Source organism: Scyliorhinus canicula, chromosome 15 (assembly GCF_902713615.1).
Source record: "Scyliorhinus canicula chromosome 15, sScyCan1.1, whole genome shotgun sequence".
NCBI lineage: Eukaryota > Metazoa > Chordata > Chondrichthyes > Carcharhiniformes > Scyliorhinidae > Scyliorhinus > Scyliorhinus canicula.
Genome location: NC_052160.1, coordinates 42044597 through 42059698, shown reverse-complemented (window position 1 = coordinate 42059698; position 15102 = coordinate 42044597). Strand labels below are relative to the sequence as shown.

The 15102-nt window shown below is 52.2% G+C and overlaps 1 protein-coding gene across 1 annotated transcript; it reads right to left on the bottom strand.

Annotated features, from left to right (window-relative positions):
• Positions 1-3781: 3781 nt before the first annotated feature.
• LOC119978150 (mucin-6-like) lies at positions 3782-14412 on the bottom strand. The gene is made up of 3 exons (XM_038819590.1): positions 11173-14412; positions 7228-7343; positions 3782-3844 (listed from the first exon to the last, which is right to left on the bottom strand). Exons 1-3 carry the CDS (start codon positions 14258-14260, stop codon positions 3782-3784), a joined length of 3267 nt encoding a protein of 1088 aa, XP_038675518.1. The 5' UTR covers positions 14261-14412.
• Between the last annotated feature and the right edge of the window lie 690 nt (positions 14413-15102).

The following is a 15102-nucleotide window of genomic DNA, read 5'->3' as shown; positions in this document are numbered from 1 at the left end:
ACAGCGTGTAACAGCCCCGCACTCACACAGCGTACAACAGCCCCGCACTCACACAGCGTGTAACAGCCCCGCACTCACACAGCGTGTAACAGCCCTGCACTCACACAGCGTACAACAGCCCCGCACTCACACAGCGTACAACAGCCCCGCACTCACACAGCGTGTAACAGCCCCGCACTCACACAGCGTGTAACAGCCCCGCACTCACACAGCGTACAACAGCCCCGCACTCTCACAGCGTACAACAGCCCCGCACTCACCTAGCGTGTAACAGCCCCGCACTCACACAGCGTGTAACAGCCCCGCACTCACACAGCGTGTAACAGCCCCGCACTCACACAGCGTGTAACAGCCCTGCACTCACACAGCGTACAACAGCCCCGCACTCACACAGCGTACAACAGCCCCGCACTCACACAGCGTGTAACAGCCCCGCACTCACACAGTGTGTAACAGCCCCGCATTCACACAGCGTACAACAGCCCCGCACTCACACAGCGTGTAACAGCCCCGCACTCACACAGCGTGTAACAGCCCCGCACTCACACAGCGTACAACAGCCCCGCACTCACACAGCGTACAACAGCCCCGCACTCACACAGCGTACAACAGCCCCGCACTCACACAGCGTGTAACAGCCCCGCACTCACACAGCGTACAACAGCCCCGCACTCACACAGCGTACAACAGCCCCGCACTCACACAGCGTACAACAGCCCCGCACTCACACAGCGTACAACAGCCCCGCACTCACACAGCGTACAACAGCCCCGCACTCACACAGCGTACAACAGCCCCGCACTCACACAGCGTGTAACAGCCCCGCACTCACACAGCGTGTAACAGCCCCGCACTCACACAGCGTACAACAGCCCCGCACTCACACAGCGTGTAACAGCCCCGCACTCACACAGCGTGTAACAGCCCCGCACTCACACAGCGTGTAACAGCCCCGCACTCACACAGCGTGTAACAGCCCCGCACTCACACAGCGTACAACAGCCCCGCATTCACACAGCGTGTAACAGCCCCGCACTCACACAGCGTGTAACAGCCCCGCACTCACACAGCGTGTAACAGGCCCGCACTCACACAGCGTACAACAGCCCCGCACTCACACAGCGTGTAACAGCCCCGCACTCACACAGCGTGTAACAGCCCCGCACTCACACAGCGTACAACAGCCCCGCACTCACACAGCGTGTAACTGCCCCGCACTCACACAGCGTACAACAGCCCCGCACTCACACAGCGTGTAACAGCCCCGCACTCACACAGCGTACAACAGCCCCGCACTCACACAGCGTACAACAGCCCCGCACTCACACAGCGTGTAACAGCCCCGCACTCACACAGCGTACAACAGCCCCGCACTCACACAGCGTACAACAGCCCCGCACTCACACAGCGTACAACAGCCCCGCACTCACACAGCGTACAACAGCCCCGCACTCACACAGCGTGCAACAGCCCCGCACTCACACAGCGTGTAACAGCCCCGCACTCACACAGCGTGTAACAGCCCCGCACTCACACAGCGTGTAACAGCCCCGCACTCACACAGCGTACAACAGCCCCGCACTCACACAGCGTACAACAGCCCCGCACTCACACAGCGTACAACAGTCCCGCACTCACACAGCGTGTAACAGTCCCGCACTCACACAGCGTGTAACAGCCCCGCACTCACACAGCGTACAACAGCCCCGCACTCACACAGCGTGTAACAGCCCCGCACTCACACAGCGTACAACAGCCCCGCACTCACGCAGCGTACAACAGCCCCGCACTCACACAGCGTACAACAGCCCCGCACTCACACAGCGTACAACAGCCCCGCACTCACACAGCGTGTAACAGCCCCGCACTCACACAGCGTACAACAGCCCCGCACTCACACAGCGTACAACAGCCCCGCACTCACACAGCGTGTAACAGCCCCGCACTCACACAGCGTGTAACAGCCCCGCACTCACACAGCGTACAACAGCCCCGCACTCACACAGCGTACAACAGCCCCGCACTCACACAGCGTACAACAGCCCCGCACTCACACAGCGTACAACAGCCCCGCACTCACACAGCGTACAACAGCCCCGCACTCACACAGCGTGTAACAGCCCCGCACTCACACAGCGTGTAACAGCCCCGCACTCACACAGCGTGTAACAGCCCCGCACTCACACAGCGTGTAACAGCCCCGCACTCACACAGCGTGTAACAGCCCCGCACTCACACAGCGTACAACAGTCCCGCACTCACAAAGCATGTAACAGCCCCGCACTCACACAGCGTGTAACAGCCCCGCACTCACACAGCGTACAACAGCCCCGCACTCACACAGCGTACAACAGCCCCGCACTCACACAGCGTACAACAGCCCCGCACTCACACAGCGTACAACAGCCCCGCACTCACACAGCGTGTAACAGCCCCGCACTCACACAGCGTACAACAGCCCCGCACTCACACAGCGTGTAACAGCCCCGCCCTCACACAGCGTACAACAGCGCCGCACTCACACAGCGTACAACAGCGCCGCACTCACACAGCGTACAACAGCCCCGCACTCACACAGCGTGTAACAGCCCCGCACTCACACAGCGTGTAACAGCGCCGCATTCACACAGCGTGTAACAGCGCCGCATTCACACAGCATACAACAGCCCCGCACTCACACAGCGTACAACAGCCCCGCACTCACACAGTGTGTAACAGGCCCGCACTCACACAGCGTGTAACAGCCCCACACTCACACAGCGTGTAACAGCCCCGCACTCACACAGCGTACAACAGCCCCGCACTCACACAGCGTGTAACAGCCCCGCACTCACACAGCGTGTAACAGCCCCGCACTCACACAGCGTGTAACAGCCCCGCATTCACACAGCGTGTAACAGCCCCGCACTCACACAGCGTACAACAGCCCCGCACTCACACAGCGTACAACAGCCCCGCACTCACACAGCGTGTAACAGCCCCGCACTCACACAGCGTGTAACAGCCCCGCACTCACACAGCGTGTAACAGCCCCGCACTCACACAGCGTGTAACAGCCCCGCACTCACACAGCGTGTAACAGCCCCGCACTCACACAGCGTACAACAGCCCCGCACTCACACAGCGTGTAACAGCCCCGCATTCACACAGCGTGTAACAGCCCCGCATTCACACAGCGTGTAACAGGCCACACTCACACGGCGTGTAACAGGCCGCACTTACACAGCGTGTAACAGGCCGCACTCACACAGCGTGTAACAGCCCCGCATTCACACAGCGTGTAACAGTCCCGCACTCACACAGTGTGTAACAGGCCGCACTCACACAGCGTGTAACAGGCCGCACTCACACAGCGTGGAACAGGCCGTACTCACACAGCGTGGAACAGGCCGTACTCACACAGCGTCTAACAGGCCGCACTCACACAGCGTGTAAAAGGCCACACTCACAAAGCGTGGAACAGGTAACAGCTTGCACACAGCATCCACAGGTACAGGACGAATACACACACAGCATCCCCAGATAACAGCCCGCACACACACACAGCTTCCACAGATAACGTCACACTGTGTTAACTCCCCAAACATAGACAGTGTTCCCAAAGTATTAATCTCAAAGGTTTAAGACTACTAATGGTGGAGGAATTAGTAGGCAGTATTAATGATGGAGAAAATGCATTAATGTTAAAAGCTCGGGTAGGTGCCCTTTTGCGTTGAACGAAATGGGAAAAAACTCTCAATATTAGACTAGATGAGAAGTGAATTAGTCAGCTGAACTTTAATCACCTGAAGTGTTTAACCAGCAACTGCTGAAATCCAGGAACTTTCTTATAAAATGGGGAAACCTGCAGAATGATGAAAATTATGAAAATGATCTCACTTTCCTGTCAGATTATGTCAAACTACCAGTGAGAGCGGTTACCCAGCAACACTATCAATGAGAGTGGTTGCCCAGCAACACTGCCAGTGAGAGTGGTTACCCAGCAACACTATCAATGAGAGTGGTTGCCCAGCAACACTGCCAGTGAGACTGGTTACCCAGCAACACTGCCAATGAGAGCGGTTACCCAGCAACACTGCCAGTGTGAGTGGTTGCCCAGCAACACTGACAATGAAAGCGGTTACCCAGCAACACTATCAATGAGACTGGTTACCCAGCAACACTATCAATGAGACTGGTTACCCAGCAACACTATCAATGAGAGCGGTTACCCAGCAACACTGGCCAGTGAGAGTGTTACCCAGCAACACTGCCAGTGAGATTGGTTACCCAGCAACACTGCCAGTGAGAGTGGTTACCCAGCAACACTGCCAGTGAGAGTGGTTACCCAGCAACACTGCCAGTGAGAGTGGTTACCCAGCAACACTGCCAGTGAGAGTGGTTACCCAGCAACACTGCCAATGTGAGCAGTTACCCAGCAACACTGCCAGCGAGAGTGGTTACCCAGCAACACTGCCAGTGTGAGCGGTTACCCAGCAACACTGCCAGCGAGAGTGGTTACCCAGCAACACTGTCAGTGTGAGCGGTTACCCAGCAACACTACCAGTGAGAGTGGTTGCCCAACAACACTATCAATATGAGCAGTTACCCAACAACACTACCAATGAATGGTTATCTGGCAACATTATCAGTGAGAGTGGTTACCCAGCCACGCTAACAGTGTGAGGGGTTACCCAGCAACGCTACCAATGAGAATGGTTACCCAGCAACACTACCAGTGTACTATGCTTCTGTCCCAGGCCGGGAATATCGGAAATGCCGGTCTGATCTGGCTGCAGGTTTTAAACTCCCGCCAAATGGTTCCTATTGGGCGAGTCTCTGCCTGCTCAATAGGGGAATTCATACTCCATGAACTCCATGGGGAGTTCAATCGACGATCCCACATGGCCTTCATGGTTGTCATAACTCCCTCCCCCCTCAAGTCACTTCACCCTCAATTTCCTCCATGGCGAAGAGGTCTCCGCCACCTTTTTGCACTCAGCCTCGAGTCTGTGGCAGGCAGAGTCGGATTGGGAGGTGTGAAGCGGATTGGTGATATTCGCTTCTTTGGGGGCATCTAAGGGTCACCGATGTCAGTTCTTCTTCGGTATTGGCTTTCGGGGAACCCCCAATTTCTCAGCCTCCCTTGCTGAACCCAAGTCCTCACAATTGGGTGAGACGGGCATAGGGTCCTCTACAGGCAGTAGCCCTGTGCCACCTGCACTGGGATTGGAGGCGGGGCCACAACAAAGCCAGGCTCCCTACTCCTGAGCTGGTCCAGATGCATCCTCAGAACTTTGTGGCCTCCACCTTGTAGGATACATGCCCCCTTTTATATAATATGGCTCCGAGAACCCAACTTGAACCATCTCCTACATCCCGTAAATAGGCTGCTTCACCTGTCTTAAACATGCTCTCGGATCTTATGGCATTGTGATTTATTTTCTGATTTTCCTGTTGGGACTCCACCCTCCCCGTCAAATTTAGAAATAACAAACTTAACTTGGTGCAAAGCCGTCATCCCATCAATAGTTCAGTTGGGGTGACCCTTGTCTTGGCATGGGGAGTGGTTCTGAAATCTAATAACAATCGTGCCAACCTAGTTTCTACAGATGCGGCCGGCTGCTTCTTCATACCATTTCTGAGGTCTGCACTGCTCGCTCTGCCAAACCGTTGAACAATGGATGATATGGCGCCATCCTAATGTGCATGATGCCATTTGATTTCATGAAGGCCTGGATCTGGGCAGCACGGTGGCGCAGTGGGTTAGCACTGCTGCCGCACAGCGCCGAGGTTCCAGGTTCGATCCCGGCTCTGGGTCACTGTCCGTGTAGAGTTTGCACATTCTCCCAGTGTTCACGTGGGTTTCGCCCCCACAACCCAAAGATGTGCAGGGTAGGTGGATTGGCCACGCTAAATTGCCCCTTAATTGGAACAATTTAGAGAAAAAAAAATAAAAAATGAAGGCCTGGATCTCCCCGCTAGTGAAGGCTGTGTCATTGTCGGAGACTAGGGCTTCCAGGATGCCAAGTGTACAAAATCTCTTGAAATTTCTCAATCGTGGTATGAGAGGGCATAGAGGCCATGCGATGTATCCATCCATCCGCCTGGAATGTGCATCCACCAAGATCAGGAACACAGAAGCCAAGAAAGATCCGGCAAAGTCTATGTGCGCCAGCCCCATGGCCTGCCCTGGGTGAAGGGAGGTTGGAGTGGGTGGGGGGGTGGGTCTGGTTTTCCCGAAATATGTTATATTGTTTCACTAAATTTGCGATGTCTGTGTCGAGGCTAGGCCACAAAATGTAGCTCCTGGTGAGCATCTTTTCTCGCTTAGTGAGATATGGCTTTGTGTCATCAGAGAGCTGCCCTCGATCCCGCCGCTCAGGATCTTGTGTTTTAGTTTTGATAACGTTGAGTGATTTGTGTCCAAACCTTGATTTGTTTTGCCGATACCGGGAGGGTTTCTGAGAAAATTAAGGTCACCGTTGTAGTGATCTGTATATATATCTGTACATACATCTGCACATACACCAGGGACTGCAGCACAGATGTAACAGCCACAGCACCACTAGAGGGCAGCATCATAGACGGGTATAAAGGGTCAAGCCCAAGGTAGGATCCACCTCTTTGAGAAGCACAGGGCTAGGGAGCAGCAGCAGACAGAGACAGCTCAGCATAGGCAGTTTACCTTAGCTTCACTGGTCATAACTCTTGACTGTTTTACATCTATTTGAGCTCTGGAAGCAGAACGAACCCTTTGAATAAAGTGATGGTGTTAACTGAACGTCTACAGTCTTCATTCAGACTCAGAGAACAACATAACCGTGACCTCTTCTAACGTAGGTAAAGGAGCCAGGCTTGTACGTGGCGGGAGATGGCACACGGCATCAGCGTTGGCTATTCACAATCCAGTGTGATGCTCTCAGTCTAAGGAATATTCGTAGGCTGCCAATAACAAGGCACAACACTATTCATGCAGAGGCAATAAAAATACCCGATTAATGGAGGATTTCAGTAAACGAGTCATGTTATAACCACACATTCACTACATCATCTGGCACTGGCTGGGATTGAGAGGACACTCAACGTCTCTAGAAATTGTCGAGATTCTTGTCAGCTCTAAGAGGGGGAACAGGCATATCGCACAACAGCACAATTACATTCCTGTCTTAAAAGACCAACCCTACCTTGCAAGAAAGTGGCTAGGCCAATGGTTTTATGGAATGCAGCATGATTTTGCACTCTCACCTTGTGTGTGAAATCCTCGGCCAAGTTCTGGTATTCTTCAGATGTCGAGTCTCCCAATTGGAGGGTGAAGTTCATGTCCAGAATGAGTTTTGTTGGGATCTTCACTCTGAGGCCCTCTGGAAGAGAATCATAGAATAGAATCATAGAATCCCTACAGTGCAGAAGGAGGCCATTCAGCCCATTGAGTCTGCACTAACCAACCGAAAGAGCACCCTACCCAGGTCCATCCCCCATCCTATCCCTGTAACCCCACCTAGCTGCAATTTATCATGGCTAATCCACCTAACCTGCACATCTTTGGACTGTGGGAGGAAACTAGAACACCCGGAGGAAACCCACGCAGACACAGGGAAAACATAGACAGTCACCCGAGGTCAGATTCGAACCACTGTGCCACCGTGCTGCCCCCAGCAAGTTAAAATCCTCATCTTTGTGTTCAAATCCCTCGATAGCCTTGTCCTTCCCTTTCTCTGGGAAGGTGTTGGCCTAGTGGTAACGTGACTAGTGACCCAGAAACCCAGGCTAATGCAAAAACAGAAAACATTGGACAATCTCAACAGGTCTGACCACATCTGCGGAGGGAGACGAGAGCTAACCTTTCGAGTCTGGATGACTCTTTGTGAAAGCTCATGCAACAGACTTTTCTGCTTTTGCTTCAGATTCCAGCGTCCGCAGTAATTTGCTTTTAGGCCAGGCTGATGCTCTGGGAAACATGGGTTCAAATACCACCACAGCAGCTTGTGAAATTTAAATTCAATGAATAAAATCTGGAATTAAAAGCTCATCTCGGTAATGGTGATCATGACATCTATTGCTGACTGTCATAAAAACTCATCTGCTTCACTGATGCCACTTAGGGAAGGAAGTTTGCCGTCCTTACCTCGCCTGCCTGTGACTCCAAACCATCCCATTCATGAGCAACAACGGTTTGAAAGAATAATAAATAAAAATCCTTCAATCCCACAACCCTTCAAAAACTCTGTACACCTCCAACTCTGGTTGAGCACCAGTTATTATTGTTGCACATTGGCAGATATGTTCAGCTGCCAAGGTCCTAAGTTTCCAGCTTCCCTCCACTAAACCTTCACCTCTCCTCATTTACCATTACCCCTACCTCTCCTCCTCCCAATTTTCCAACCAAGCCTGTGCGATTATCTCCTTATATGGCACAGTATGAAATTTCTGACAGACTACATTCCTGAGAAGTCTTTTACTCCAATTCGGGCACTATATAAATGCAAGTTGTTATTTGGGCTGAGGATGATGGCCCTTAAAATAATCTCAGAAGATATAACTCACCATCCCTGCAACTAGGTACCGGAGGTGCTGGAGTGACCATATTACACAATGAAAGACAGAACTTGTATTTTCCCTGTCCTTTATAACTGTTGCCAGTGTCTCTATGTTCCATTGTGCAGTTCACAACCTCAGCATCTTCCAAAGTGCTTTACTACCAGCGAAGTGCTTCTGAAGTGTGGCCCAAAACCAGGGACCAAAGATGAGCAGGTTAGGAGAATTGGATATGGTGAATTGCCCTTTAGTGTCCAAAGGTTAGGTGGGGTTTTGGGGTTACGGGGGCTAGAGTGGGAGATTGGGCCTAGATAGGGGGCTCTTCGAGAGGGTTGGGGCAGACTCGAAGGGCTGAATGGCCGCCTTGTGGACGGTAGGGATTCTATAAATACCAGATAGTCATAAACAGGGAATTCAGGGCAGCACGGTGACGCAGTGGTTAGCACGGCTGCCTCCATGCGCCGAGGTCCCAGGTTCGATCCCAGCACTGGGTCACTGTCTGTGTGGAGTTTGCACATTCTTCCCGTGTCTGCGTGGGTTTCGCCCCCACAACCCAAAGAAGTGCAGAGTAGGTGGATTGGTCACGCTAAATTGCCTCTTAATTGGAAGAAATGAATTGGGTACTCTAAATTAAAAATTAAAAATAAATAAATAAATAAATAGAGAATTCAGGAGAAATGTCTTTACCCAGAGTAGAAAGTAGCAGGAATACGGAACTCAATATCACCGTGAGTGGTGTAGCAAATAGCATAGATGCATTTAAGTGGAAGTTAGATGAATACGTGAAGGAGAAAGGAACAGAAGGATGTGCTAATAAGGTGAGATAGAGGACGGTGAAAGGAAGCTTATTTGGAGGATAAACATCAGCATAGACCATGTGGGCCGAATGGTCGGTTTCTGTGCTGGAAAGTGATATCCAGGGAGAATCGTAACCAATAAAAAGGGATCTGACTATGACAGAGGCTGTTGCAAAATATTTTATTTGCTGATGGACAGACTGGCATGTTGGTCAGTGCTTCAGGCTATGGAACATTTGACTGAAGCCTGGGGGTTGTATGTTGGCTGCAGTCCATCAACAGTTGTTTTATTGATAAGACCTTTGGAAACTTTGACCATTTTTCCACATAAACATTTAGACCAAACACTGAACACATGGCTGCAAATGAAAACATCTGAACTGACAATTTGCTGTGATTTCTCTTCCACTGCCAGTGATCCCAAACCTCCACGACCCCCTCAAACTCCACCTGCCAACCTTTCCTTTAACTTTATCCAACTTTCAATTGTTCCATTGTGTGCCCCCTCTATATCCCAATGCTCCCAGTGTTCCCAATGTGTCCTTCGATATCCCAATGTTCCTGGTGTACCCTCCATATCCCATCATTCCCAAGTTTTCTCTCTATCCCAATGTTCCCAGTGTACCCTCCATATCCCCTCATTCCCAATGTGCCCATCGATATTCCAATGTTCCCAGTCTATCCGCCATATCCCATCATTTCCAATGTGTCCCCTCCATATCCCAGTGTTTCAAGCATATGTCTTTATATCTCACTATCAGAGGCTGAAATGTTAAACCAAGGACTTATTTGCACCCTCAGATGGATAGAAAGGATCCCAGGAGACTATTATGAACAGAAGCAGGGCAGTTTTCAATAGTGTCCTGGCTAATATTTATCCCTCAATCAACATCTCTGAAATGGATTATCTGGTCATTATCATTTAGTGGGATAATAAAAGCAAAATGCTGCAGATGCTGGAGATCTGAAATAAAAACAGAACATGCTGGGAAAAAGCTCAGCAGCTGTGGGGAGAAACTTTGAGCCCAATGTGGCTCTTCTTCACTTTGCAGGATTTTTCTATGTGCAGTTGGCCGCTGGGTTTCCTGTACTACAACAGTAACTGCCCTTCTAAAGAACTTAATTGGGTTAGGGTATGCTACAAAGGACTTTGGGACATCACAAAACCCTTACGGACGCGGTGTCCAACTCCACGATCACAGCAGGCAGTCCATTCCACACCCTAACCACTCTCTGAGTAAAGAACCTACCTCGGATATCCCTCCTATATCTCCCACCCTGAATCTTATAGTTATGCCCCCTTCTAACAGCTACATCCACCCGAGGAAATAGTCTCTGAATAGTCCACTCTATCTATCCCCCTCGTCATCTTATAAACCTCTATTAAGTTGCCTCTCATCCTCCTCCGCTCCAAAGAGAAAAGCCCTAGCTCCCTCAACCTTTGCTCATAAGACCAGAATGACGAGGAGCGGGATAGCCTGATCTTGGTTTCGGACAATGCTCGGCACAACATCGAGGGCCGAAGGGCCTGTTCTGTGCTGTACTGTTCTATGTTCTATGTAAATGCACGTACTTTCTTTTCACTGAATCGCCAAGTTCCACAATGGAAATATGTTAACTTTGCTGTGTCATTAATGGTGCCTTTGGACAGGTCACCTTGGTGATTCTAGAGAAAGCAACACCCACAACCGCCTGTTCCCCCTTCCATCCAACTCCAGGGAATGAATTGTTCTAGCCGTGTTTACAATTGCCCCGTGAACAGATTACTCAGCACAATAAGTACAGAATCTCTGGCCTCAGGTCAGAGGTCAGTTCTCACCATTCAAGCTTGTGATTGGTCAGTTGTTACCAAGCTCACCTTTGATCAGTGGCAGCTCATTCCCCACGATAAAAATTTGTTTGCGTTTCTCTGTTGGAGTGAACGACAGGATTGAGGTCATCACCTCCCCCAGCGTGCCTTGTGTAGGTTGATGCACTGTGGTTTGAGCAGCTCTTTCTGATGGTGTTGGGTTAACGTCCGAGTGCAGTGGCTGGGACGTTGGCATCAGGGATGTCAGCGTTCCCATTGCTGGGATGGGCGAGCTTAGAGAGGTCTCATCCCTGCTCAGCGCCCAGCTGTTGTCCCTGTTACGTGTTGGGGTAGTGGGATTCCTGGGACTTAACACTGCAGCTGTTGGAAGTGATGTGGTTCCTTCAGGAGAAACGGAGGACCCCAAGGTTGGGTCTACCCCATGGCCGGTTGACAATATCCCTAAATCAGACTGATCCCAAGTCCGAAAGCCCTCAATGGTGGCAGAGTGTGCAGCAGCAAGTGTTGACAATATTTCCCTTTGCCATTGTTCGCTTCCTCCAGGCTGAGGTGATTGGGATCGATTGGTGTTAAGATCATTTGTGTCAACATGTGAGACACTAAGTCCTGGAGAACCATCAGTAGGTTCTGATGCCAACTGGTTCAACGGCAGCGTCCACGACAAGGGTGTTCCCTCGCTGGTTGCTATATTTTCTTCCTCTTCGACAGAAGAAGAAGCTGGAAGAGGAGGAATTGTAAACTTCAGATTGACAGTGGTTGGCCAAGCTGGTTCCCCTCTACCCGAGACAGAGGAGCTGCCAAGTGTTTGTGAACTCCCAATGCCAGTCTGGTCAGTAGATGATTGAGATACTGTCTTAACGGTGGGTACAGATGGCAGAGGCTGTGCCAGGTTTGTCACTGAAACAACGGAGTAAGTCGGCACTGGGAGGTGAGGCAGTGTTGCAGGCCTAGTGGCAGACTGAGTTTGATCCAAAGATTCTGGAGTGAAGGATGGATATCCTGAGGCATCTACTGGTCTGCTCAGCACTGTCGCGTCCTGGAAAGCTTGGTTCATTACTGGGGCTGAAGTCTCTCTAAGCCTCTCGTCTGCAGACGTTTGTGATTCATCTGTCCTTCCCGAAGATGACATTGGATTGTCAGGTCTGGGCATTGTGGTTTTACTTGAGGTTGGAGCAATGGTTCCTCTGGTATTGGTCAGCGATGTAGACCCCTCCAAGACTGTTGAAGTTCTCTCTGACAACCCTGTGAGTGACAGGGTGGTTGGAAAGATCTCTTGAGGTGGGGATGCGCTGTGATCAACTTCAACAGATGGCAGGCTTGCATTTGCTGGTGGCTGTAGTGTGATGGGCTCTGGTGCAGATGTTCTTGGGCTGAATATTGGCACTATCTCTCCAGATACAAAGTTACCCTCAGTTGGGAGCCCACCTGTATTTGGCCCTCCAGAATTTGATGGTGGACTGGTTCCTCCCTCAAACCGAATGGTTTTACCAGAAGGTTCTGTGGTAACCATTGTTTTAGTCATGCTGTCAGGGACAGCCTTCAATCTGTTGACATCCTTTTCAGTCCCTGATAAATCGAAAATGACTGAGATGCCAGAACTACTTTTAGCAGCTGGAGTAACCTCTAACCTTTGGGTGCGAGTGGCTATTGCCGTGGTCATACTGTCTTTGGCACTGGTGAACATTGTCACGTTCCCACCATCCTCCACTGAGGTGTCTCTGGTGTTCTCAGTCTCAGAGCCCCTGCCTGTAGCACCACCACTATCCTCCATTGCTTCACTTGACACCATTACCCCTCCATTTCCATCAGCAGAAATGGCAACAAGAGTCATACCTGGATTGAATGAAATGGAACTGGGGATTCTGTTGGCGAACCATACCCCTTGTGTCGTGAAGGCATTTTCACGCATTACCGGGAACTGTGATCCAGCACTCTGTGTTGCAACAGCCCCACTCAGAGTGGCAACTACTGGAGGTATTTCAGGGCGACGTTCACTGCTCCTGGGTCCCGACTCATAGCTCAGTGTTGCTGTATCTGTTTCAGCGCCATTAGTAACTTCCTGTACTGGAAGGTTTGAAGAATGGGTCAGCAACTCAGGAAATTCAAATATGTTCCAGGAACTGGACAGGGATTTAATCTTTACTTGGCTGAGAGCTGGTGTAACGGTTCCATCAAAATCTGATGAAGTGGCTTTAAAATTCAAAGCCCAATGAGTGGGGTCTGGTTGATTCACTCCTGCCACTGAATTCATCTTGAAACTGTTTACAAGGTTTTCTGTGTTTGCATTTTGAACGGAGGGTGATTCTGAGGTAGGAATGTCAGTGATGTGAGAGAAAAAAAGCGTGTGTTGGTCTGACTCACTTTCCTGTTTCCTGTCTTGATCTGACTGAGGTGTGATAAGCTCACTGGGTTTGGCAGGGACACCAGGAAGGGCGTTTTGGTCCTGGCTCTCAGTCCATGTTGTATCGCTAGCTGTACTGGATCGTTCCACCCTGTTTGCACAACCACTCCCTGGGGACATCTCCACCACTCCCTCGTCGACAAGAATACTTGAGTGAGTTGAAAGGTCGTGGGCTGGGGTCAATGTGACTGGAGCCTCCATTTTGTCCCGTGACTGGGGCCTTGTCACTAACTCAATCTCACGGTGTGCCGAAAGTGTGATGCCATATGTGTCAGAGTGGTCCTGCTGGCTACTCCTCCATTGATCAAAGGAAACCACGTCTGCAGAAAGGTTTGCTGTGACCGAGGAGACTTTAGGTGCCGTTGCATGTGATGGTGGGATCCTCCCTGCTGATTGGGCCTTTGATGCTTGGTCAGTTGTTCCAAGATCTCCTGAGATCTTTAGTGGGGATTTTGGTTCTCCCAGTGGAGTACTGACCAGGCGGCTATTGGCATCACTTCTGGTATCCATGTCATCCTCACTGCTGTTTATCTCAGTGGGTTCCACAGACCATGTGCTGGTTAGCTGCCCTGAACTGGAATGGGTGTGTGATCCAGGGGACATGCCCCAGGCACCTCCTGATGACTCCAGGACAGGCTGGCCGCTCAGTTTCTTTCTGCTCACATTTCCCTGGTCTTTGTTTGGAACAGCTGAAGGTGGAGTGAAATTTTTCAAACTTATTTCATTATCCGCCATGGTTGTACTCTCAGGAAAGAAAGGAGAGAAAGGATGGCTGGGGCCGAGCGGTAGGGTTGAGTTGAGGTTCGGTTTGGAATTGAGGATGAGAGTGGAAGCAGAGTTTGTACCGGGGCTGGAGGGGGAGTTCGAGCCTGGGCTGGAGGGGGATGTCGGACCGGGGCTGGAGGGGGAGGTCGGACCGGGGCTGGAGGGGGAGGTCGGACCGGGGCGGGAGGGGGAGGTCGGGCCGGGGCCGGAGGAGGAGGTCGGACCGGGGCCGGAGGGGGAGGTCGAGCCGGGGCTGGAGGGGGTGGTCGGACCAGGGCTGGAGGGGGAGGTCGGACCGGGGCTGGAGGGGGAGGTCGGGCCGGAGCGGGAGGTCGGACTGGGGCTGGAGGAGGAGTTCGGACTGGGGGTGGTGGGGGAGAGGGAGGTTGAGCCGGGGCTGGAGGGGGAGGTCGGATCGGGGCTGGAGGGGGAGGTCGGACCGGGGCTGGAGGGGGAGGTCGGACTGGGGCTGGAGGAGAAGTTCGGACTGGGGGTGGTGGGGGAGGGGGAGGTTGAGCCGGGGCTGGAGGGGGACGTCGGACCGGGGCCAGAGAGGGAGGTCGGACTGAGGCTGGAGGGGGAGGTCGGACCGGGGCTGGAGGGGGAGGTCGGACTGGGGGTGGAGGGGGAGGGAGAGGTCGGACTGCGGGTGGTGGGGGAGGCGGTCGGACTGGGGGTGGTGGCGGAGGGGGAGCTTGGAACGGGACTGGAGGGGGAGGTCGGACCGGGGCCGGAGGGGGAGGTCGGACCGGGGCCGGAGGGGGAGGTCGGACCAGGGCTAGAGAGGGAGGTCGGACAGGGGCTGGAGGGGG

Coding starts and splice junctions, on each gene's coding strand:
- LOC119978150 (XM_038819590.1), bottom strand. CDS start 14,260: ATGGCGGATAATGAAATAAGTTTGAAAAATTTCACTCCACCTTCAGCT. Junction 7,344..11,172: donor TGAGCTGCCACTGATCAAAG/GTGAGCTTGGTA, acceptor ATTCTCTTCCAG/AGGGCCTCAGAGTGAAGATC. Junction 3,845..7,227: donor CCGAGGATTTCACACACAAG/GTGAGAGTGCAA, acceptor ATCATTCTGCAG/GTTTCCCCATTTTATAAGAA.